Source organism: Canis lupus, chromosome 2 (genome assembly GCF_003254725.2).
Source record: "Canis lupus dingo isolate Sandy chromosome 2, ASM325472v2, whole genome shotgun sequence".
NCBI lineage: Eukaryota > Metazoa > Chordata > Mammalia > Carnivora > Canidae > Canis > Canis lupus.
This window is the reverse complement of record NC_064244.1, coordinates 78,577,907-78,586,970: the sequence shown is the minus strand read 5'-3', so window position 1 is coordinate 78,586,970 and position 9,064 is coordinate 78,577,907. Positions and strand designations below refer to the sequence as shown.

The window sequence follows — 9,064 nt, the reverse complement described above, 5'->3', positions numbered from 1 at the left end:
TTGTCACCCAAGGGGCATCCCAGAAGTCTGTCCCTCTCCAAGGGTATGGGAGTCCCAAAGCTGCCCCTACCGCTGAAATGGTAGCTTGGCCAGTGGAGGGGAGGGGGCAAATCCTGGATTCACCACTGGACAAATCATTTGTATGACCCTTTATACCTTTCCCACCTGGTCCTCCCATTCCCAGAGGAAGAAGAATGATCCACGCAGCCAGAGACCTGTTTATACGTCAAGACTCTTCCACTCACAGTCTACGTGACGTTGGCAGACGCCTGTGAGCCCATGTCCTCACCTGGAGGATGAGGGCAATGATAGTATCTGCCTCCCCCCCCCCCATTGCCAGGAAGATGAAATGATCTTACATATGCAAAGTAACCCCACTCCCCATTTCTGGTCACTGGCCCTGATGAAACAAAGTGCTCACCCACCCACCTGCACCCCCGGTGATAAAAGGAATTCTCAGCAGCCAAGTAGCAAAGTGGTCTTACTTTTCATTCCTAGACTCAGGGAAGTGAGGTGGTTGTCAGACAGATTTCCTGGGAGACACCCCAAAACTATGAAATCAGAAAGCCCGGGAGCAGAGCATGGAGATGTGCATTCCTGACAAGCACCCCAGGGGCTCGCATGCCCATTATATTCCATCTGAATCACTATTTTGACCTTAAGGAAAAGGAAAGAGGGGGGGGACCCCACTTCCAGTCGCCTGCAGAACAGGCTGCAGAGGGCTGACTCCCCGGGAAAACCATACCTGGTGAGTGAAGTCTGTAAAACCCTGGACTCTGGACTCTGGAAACAGGGATGCGAGTCCCCATTTGCAAGCCAAGGGACGTGAGCTTGGAGCTGCCATAAAACGGGGGTGACAACTGCATCTCTCCCCAACGGGATGGTAGGCATCCGATGAGACTCATCCAGAGTGCCCACCTCCATTCTACCCGCGAAAAGGCACGGTGCACGCTGGCAGTTGTCCCAACTGTGCTCGGCCCAGCAGATCAGATTGCACTTTGACCCCCGGCCTGTGTGACAAAGGCTGAAGGAGGCACGCCAGAGAGAACAAGAGACCCAGAGAAGGGGAAGCCAGCTCTGGAAGGATCGAGGCGCCGGGGAAGAAGGCTTGGGAAGCACAGCCTCGGACCCGACTCTGAAGAGCCAGAGGAATGAGGACCAGCGGGCACCAGGGAGGTCGGCCTGGGTCAGCGCTCAGATGAGCTCAAAGGGTAAGCTGAGGGTGGACGTGGAGGCTCTGAACACCGGTGTGGACAGTCAGGAGTTTCTCTGCAAGTCAAGGTTTTGGGGTCAAATTCCTCCCAGATATGTGTGTCCTTTGGCCCACAGAGTGGTGGGTTTTTGTTGTTGTTGTTGTTTTTCCTCCTTTTTTAAATTAGATACCAGCATTTAGACTCCAAGAGTGATCTGGGTACGACCTAGACTCTAAGGGTCTCCAACACAGGGGGGATGAGGCCCCGTGGGGCACGTCAGCCACTCTATGTGCTGGCCTCATAGGCAGCACGAGTCTGAGAGCCCTGCCCTGGCCTCTGGGTGCCTGGAGAGGACCTTGTTCTGGAGAGGTGCAGAATTAGAGCTGTGCTCCAGGTCCAGCTGGTGACCATTAATATGAGTGATAATGACCCCAAGAAGGAGGAGAAAGAGGAGAGGAAGAGGATTGGCTGATGTTTCCTGAGCTTTCACGAGGTGGAGGCAGTCTAGATCTGGAACCCACAGCCCTGGTGAGATGGGGGCGAGTGACTCTCCCTTGGCCTCTCACCAGAGGACGTTGTCTGTCTTCGAGGGCAAGGAGGTGCCACACGTCTAGCCCTGATCTGGGCACTAATGCCCGGTGCTTTCCCCATCTGCTCTCAGGAGGGCCAGAGGGAGGGCAGAGGCACTCACAGGCAGGCCAGGTGGCTTGGCTGCGGTCCCGGGCTCAGCCTTCCCTGCTGCTAATCTCGGACCTCCCCGCCGGGACAAGCAGACCCCATCAGGAAGGAAACAGACGGGGAGGATCTCATGCCACACCTGCCACGGCTCCACCTGTCTCGCAGCTCACCACACCCAACACTCGGAGCCCAGTGGATTTGCAAAAGAGAAAATAAAACACACACACATGTAATAACCAACCCCGTGCATTTCCTGGCATCGGGTGACTATTTGGTCAAGAGCTTCCTCCCTCTTTGTGTACCTGCTGGACACTCCTAACATCCTCCAGCTGCTGCCGGCTAGGAGGCCGATCACAAGCTCAGCCCTGGGGCACAACCCCCACTCCCACCCCCAGGAAAAGCATCGAAGCATCCGAGGAGGCCAGCGCCGAGATCTGTTGGCCCTGAGCCCGGTGGCCACCCGCTGCCAGCTCAAAGTCACCTTTGCTCCACCACCCACCGGCCACTGGCTGACCAGAGCCAGCCCAGAACCCCCTCCAGCTCGGCTCGGCAGGAACCAGGAACCGGGCCCTATTGGGCAATCATTAATAGGATTCTTGACATTCTTCAGCCCCGGGTCTGCTTTGGGAAGCATGCTCCCCGGAAGAGGAGGAGCGGAGGCCCAGGACTGGCATTTGGACATGCAGCTGGCAGGCAAGGTGGTGCTGTCCGCCGCTGCCCTGCTCCTGCTGACCATAGCCTACAGGCTGTACAAGTCGAGGCCTGCCCAGGCCCCGCCGCGGGGCAGGAACACCAAGGCCGAGGCCAAGGAGGAGGCCGAGGGCTCCGGGCAGCCTGCGGCCCAGGGAGCTGCTCCCGGGGCACCGCACGGTGCGCTGAGACGCCGGAGGGGAAGCGAGGGAGCCAGAGCAGCGCAGGGCCAAGGCTGGGAGAAGCAGGGGGACTCCCGAGTCCCGGCAGCAGGACCCTCTCCCGAAGACTCAGAGGCCCAAGAGGTTCGGGAGCCCGAGAAGGACGGCGCTGGTGAGGAAGGGGGTGGGCAGCGCCCGGACTCTGGGCTGGCACCTCCTCGCTGCAGTGGCCCGGAGGTCGGAACAGCTGCTGGCGGTAAGCCCGAGCCACCCCGGCACCCCCATTTGGGCTGCGGATCCCAAAGCTCCCCCGCAGCAGACAGCAGCGGTGCGGGTGGCAAGCCTGCCCCTTGGCAGGACGGCGGCCCCCCCGGGCAACTGGGACCCGGGCAGCAGGACCCCACCCCCGCCAACTGGGCGGCCCACGTGGAAGGCAAGACTGACATGAGCAAGAGTTGGATCTTCACCCACAGGGAAGAGGCCGGGGCCCTCCGGGCCGCCGGGGACCTGGGCCTGACCCTGCATCAGCGCGAGGGGGCCACCAGCGCCTCCTACACCTACTGGTCAGTGGCCCGGGTGCGTGTGGAGGAGGAGGTGGAGGGGATCGGGCCCAGGCTGAAGGGCAAGGTATACGATTACTATGTGGAATCCACCTCCCGCGCCAGCTCCAAGGGCAGGCTGGCCCTCAGATCGGTTGCCGGGGCTGAGGCCCCGCCCCCTGTGCCCCTGCCAGGCCCCTCGGGGACAGGGGCGGTGTCAGGAGGCCACGCCGATGACCGGGAAGGTGGAGCCCACACACCCACCGCCCCCCAGCCTGGGCCGTCACCCTCCACGCAAGGCTTCAGCAGGAAGGACAGCCTGCTCCAGATCACGGAGAACCCGGAGCTCCAGCTGCGGCTCGATGGCTTTGGGGCCACCAGGCCGTCCTGCCCAGATGGGAGCAACTGGCCCGGCTGCCCCCTGCCCCCCGCGTCTCTCGGGGCCGGCTCGGCCGGAAGCAGCGGGGAGCCCTGCGTGCAGCTCGTGGCGGGGACAAATTTCTTCCATCTGCCGCTGGCCCCTGGCTCGGCTCCGGATGTGCACCTGGATCTGGGCAACTGCTACCAGGTACTGACCTTGGCCAAGAGGCAGAAGCTGGAGGCGCTGAAGGAGGCGGCCTACAAGGTGATGAGCGACAACTATCTCCAGGTCCTGCGCAGCCCGGACATCTACGGCTGCCTGAGCGGGACGGAGCGGGAGCTGATCCTCCGGCGGCGGCTGCGGGGCCACAGGCACCTGGTGGTGGCCGATGTGTGCCCCCCGGGGGACTCGGGCCGTCTCTGCTGCTACGATGAGGAGCGGGACGTCTGGCGCCCACTGGCCTGCCTGCCCCCCGAGGCTGTGTCCCGGGGCTGTGCCCTCTGCAGTCTCTTCAACTATCTCTTCGTGGTGTCCGGCTGCCAGGGGTCTGGGCCCCAGCCCTCCAACCGCGTCTTCTGCTACAACCCGCTGACGGGGATCTGGAGCGAGGTGTGCCCGCTGAACCAGGCCCGGCCGCACTGCCGGCTGGTGGCCCTGGACGGCCGCCTGTACGCCATCGGGGGCGAGTGTCTGAACACGGTGGAATGCTACGACCCCCGCCAGGATCGCTGGACCTTCGTCCCACCGCTCCCCAACGACACCTTCGCGCTGGCGCACACGGCCACAGCCTGCGCCGGCGACATCTTCGTCACGGGCGGGACCCTGCGCTACCTGCTGCTGCGCTTCTCGGCCCGGGAGCAGCGCTGGCAGGCCGGCCCCACGGGCGGCGGCAAGGACCGCACGGCCGAGATGGTGGCGGTCAACGGCTTTCTCTACCGTTTTGACCTCAACCGCAGCCTGGGCATCAGCGTGTACCGCTGCAGCGCCAGCGCCCGCCTCTGGTACGAGTGCGCCACGTACCGGACGCCCTACCCCGACGCCTTCCAGTGCGCGGTGGTGGGCGACCTCGTGTACTGTGTGGGGCGCCAGCGCACGCTCTGCTTCCTGGCCGACCACATCTCGCCCAGGTTCCTGCCCAAGGAGCTGCAGAGCTTCCCCTCCCCGCGGGGCACCCTCCTGCCCGCCGTCCTGACCCTGCCCGGCCCCGACGTGCCGAAGACCAGGGTCTAGCCACCCCCCTGCCTCACCTCTGCTGCCAAACCGGGAAGCGGAAAGCACCCCCGACCTGCCGCTCCGTGGGCCATTTCTGGGAGAGCAGGCCGCTCAGGCGTTTGGCCAGCAAGGGGTGGATTCTAATCCTACATGCTCCGCTGGCCGGGGCCCTCGGATGCGGCTTTGCTGTCGGTGGGATGCAGAGGTGCAGCATGAAAATGGAACCAGGGCCTGGTGCCCTGAGGCTGAGGGCAGCCACGTGTGCAGGGATGAGTCCCCCCTTGCTTCAAATCTAAATTGTTGGGGGAAGGGCTGTCAGAACCTCGCCAAAGTTCAGGGGTGCAGCCCAATCCCAACCACAGTTCCTAGTGCCAGGTGATCCTCAATAACCTCCTCGAGCCAACCCTGCTGGAGGTGGGCCAGCTCCCTATATACCACTACGGTGCCTTCCTAAACACTGGCCCCTGAGCCCCTAACTCCAGAGTTCCAGAAACACCTGGGACACACAGGGAGGTGGTTCTGGGTTGTGCCAAGAGCCCTGGGGAGCCCCGGAGGGGGCCCGGCCAGAGGAGAGATGGTTGGAGAAGTAGAACAGCTGCAGTGGGAGCTGCCCATGGGACCCTTGCCTGCAGAGTAAATTGACCCTTACCCATTTGACTTTCTCTTATTACCTGGAATTCTAGTCTACTAGGAGGAGACGCCTCCAATTAGCAGCCATTTGAAAACATACATCTTGGGACACCTGGGTGGATCCCAGGGTCCCGGGATCGAGTCCTGCATCAGGCTCCCTGCATGGAGCCTGCTTCTCCCTCTGCCTGTGTCTCTGCCTCTCTCTCTGTCTCTCATGAATAGATAGATAAAATCCTTCCAAAAAAAAAAGAAAGAAAGAAAAGAAAAGAAAAGAAAAGAAAAGAAAAGAAAAGAAAAGAAAAGAAAAGAAAAGAAAAAGAAAAAGATGCATCTTGTAGTGGTCCATGAAGAACCCAAGGGATTCCACATCTGAGGTCTCCGGAGAGGGAGGAGGAGATGTGATCTGAGGGCACCACCCCCCCCCCCCCCCGTCCTCCTCTGAGCTCCCCTGCTTGGACGCGGTGATAAGTGACCACAGACTCCCGCCCCAGATCTCAGAGCCTGCACGAAACAGCTGTCCAAACAACACAGCCCTCACCTCGGGGAGCAGGGGCAGCCACCACCAGGCACCCGTCCCGGGCTGGTGAGAGATGATGGCATAATTTCTCCTCCCTGCCTGTGCCACGTGGTCACCTGGTCTGCCTGGTTGGACAGGAGAGCAGGGAAGGGCAGGTCCATGCGGGAGCTGAGGACCTAGAATAGTCCAGTTGCCCATTCTTCCTGGAGGGAAGGGAGAGAGACTGGTCAGATCTACTGCCACAGCCTCGTCTCCTCGCTGAGGACGACGCACACACAGATAGAAGGGCAGCGATGCTCCTGGGGCCAGCAGGAAGCCAGGGCAGCTGGGACCCCTCCTAAAGTGACAAACAGCCTGGAGGAAAATGGTAGAGATGGGGGTGCAGCAGGGCAGGCCTGGCAAGTGGGGAGCTGAGGATGCTTTGGATGTCAGCGTTCCTACCTGACATCCTGAAAATGGGAAGGACGATTGGCGGCCTTCTCTGCTAGAGAAATGAGAACGCCCAGAATAAATCCTTCCCAAATTCCCCTGGGGGTCTGGACAGGCGCTCTCGTTCACTGCAGCTGCCAGGGCTGAGCCAGGGTCTTCCTAGAAAGTGTATGATTAGAGCAAGGAATACTGGGGAGGTTGGCGTGGAGACGAGAACTGTTATTGGACCACTCAAGGCCACTGTCCCCATTCTAGGGCCTAGAAGGTGAGGCTGCCTACTTTACTTCTAAATTGGAGCCTGGTGACCCCACAGCCCCTGCCAAGGCCATGCTCAAGCTCAGAGCCAACACTCAGGCAAGAGCCTCCAAGGGACCCTTGGCGGGGAAGCGAGGTAACTCAATGACAGGACTGAGAGGCGGCGTTGGCATCATGATGCTAGGCTGGGGGTTGTTTGGGAGGTGAACCCCAAGTGGGAGCTGGGGGCAGATGGAGCCAGATCCAGCCCCCAAGGGCAGGCCTCCAGCGAGGAGCCAGGCAATGGACTAGACTGCAACCAAGCAGGGAGACCATGAGGGCGGAGGGGGTGCTCCAAGCCCAGGGTGAACTAGGGATCACCCCAGAAAACTTTTCAGAGCCCCCCTGCCTGGGCCATGGTCCTGTGGTCGGGAACAGGGAAACAGCGGAATTCGTTCCAGACCCAGTGATGGTGGATATGGTCTTCAGGATGAAGGGAGGGTTGAGATGGAAAGTACGGGCACATCTCATCCACCTCCCTGTGGTCCTGGGCAGACATCACTAATCGATCACCTTATCTTTTCATGTTGAGCCTCAGAACCGGTCTGACCCAGGTGAGAGCTGGTGCGTTTCTCATCACCGGCCTGGGTGTCCAGAGCTAGCATCAGGGCCATCATGGTAGATAGAGCAAGGTAGTTCGGGGGGCCTGCAAAGACCACCTGGGCCGACAGTCAGGATTCACTCGTGGAACATTTAGGCCAGGCACTGTTCCAGGTGCTGGGTATGCGGAAGGTCCCTGCCCTAACAGGGCCCACGTCCTGGTGGAGGAAAATAGGTAATTTTTATAAACAAATGCCTAAACAAATGAATGGAACCTATGCTGCACACACGCTAGGAAGGCAGGGGAGGCAGGGAGGTAGCATAATGCCATCAAGGGCAGGGCTGCCTCCGAGGAGCTCCACCTCTGCGTGAAGAGGACAGGAAGCCAGCTATCCTGCTCTAGCCATTCCCGCAAGGGAGAGAATCCCGTTCTGCCAAAGATTAGGAAGGAGGCTCCTCGCAGGGAGGTAAGCCACCTTCGCAGGAGAGAAGCAGAGAGCACGCGTTTAAGGGGAGAGTCCAGATCACACGCCACCGCCACCCCTGAGTGTGTCCGGGTGTCAGCCTGCCTGTGGTCCTCCACGGGGTCAGAGTCTAGGATCGGCACTCGGCCTCGTGTGATAGCCCTGTCTGGCCACCTCAAGCCCTCAGCCTCCCGGGGGGCCTTGTCCCTTGGCTTCTCCTTGGGTCATCCGTCCTGCTTCCCCATGAAGTGTTTGTTCTTTATAATACAACAACAAAAAAAACCCCAACCCTTCAGTTTGGGTTGCTTTCCACATTAGGCCAACCACGACATTGTAGGAAAGAAATTTGGAAAATACAGAAGTACAAAAAAAAAAAAAAAAATCTCCCTAGTTTCACCACCCAGAGACAACCCCCTCTGCAGTGTGTGCCCCTCCAGCCTGGGCATCCTTTTCTGTGGCTTGATTTTTGCCTACGTGTGATTATGCCCAAGTTACAATTCAGCTGCTTCCTTTTTTTCACTCAGCTTTTTAGTATATGCATTTCCCGTGTTGCTACAAACCCTCGGTAAACATCATTTCAATAGGAGCAGGATGCTCCATCGAGTGGCTGTACCACGGTTTATTTAAACACTCTCTCCTGTCAGGCCTGTGGATTTTTTTTCCCCCTGTTGGTTTCTTTTTCCATCATAAATAAATCGTCCTTTGTTTTCCTGTTCCTCTCTGTCTGGGGCCTCCATCAATATTTACAAGAGAAGCCCAGTCTAGGGCTGGTCTGGAATACAGGGCTGCGGAAGCGAGCTTAGAAGCCACAGCATCTGCCCGGGGCTGGGCCCGGCCGCACTCCGAATGTGGGGCATGGGGCTGCTCTTGGCAATGCCCTGCCAGGAAGGAAGGCTGCCTGGAGGGGCCGTCCCTGGTGCCCCACGGCTTGCTGGAGCCAGAATATAGGATAGGGACCATGTTTCTAGAGCCCTTGCTCAGTATATGCCAAAAACTGGACTAGATGAGAATTTTCTACACATCACTTCGCTGACCCTGATGACAACCCCATTGTACAGGAGACAAAATTGAGGCTCGTGGAGTTCAAGGAGACTCACCTTCATGGCAAAGATCCAAGACCCTCAGTTTCCTTCAAAACACTCTTGAACCTGACCTGCCCACTCATGCATTCCATTCCCCTCTCTTGAAGCCCAGGGGCCAAGGGCTCGGTGGGCATCAGCCATCCCCTGGGCCTCTCCCGACCCCTCCCCAACTCATACTGATCACGGATGCTCCATCCTTTACCTTTGAACTCTAAGAAAATATTCCTCTTTTTTTTTTTTTTTTTTTTTTAGGATTTATGTATTTCTTTTAGAA

The 9,064-nt window shown here is 59.1% G+C and overlaps 1 protein-coding gene across 1 annotated transcript; it reads left to right on the top strand.

The window, feature by feature from the left end:
- The first annotated feature begins 1,006 nt into the window (after positions 1-1,006).
- KLHDC7A (kelch domain containing 7A) lies at positions 1,007-8,423 on the top strand. Its single transcript, XM_025447753.3, has one exon. It carries the CDS (start codon positions 2,504-2,506, stop codon positions 4,850-4,852), a length of 2,349 nt encoding a protein of 782 aa, XP_025303538.1. The 5' UTR covers positions 1,007-2,503; the 3' UTR covers positions 4,853-8,423.
- Positions 8,424-9,064: the final 641 nt, after the last annotated feature.

What these genes read in the sequence shown, in the direction of transcription:
- KLHDC7A (XM_025447753.3), top strand. Translation starts at nt 2,504, where the DNA reads ATGCTCCCCGGAAGAGGAGGAGCGGAGGCCCAGGACTGGCATTTGGAC.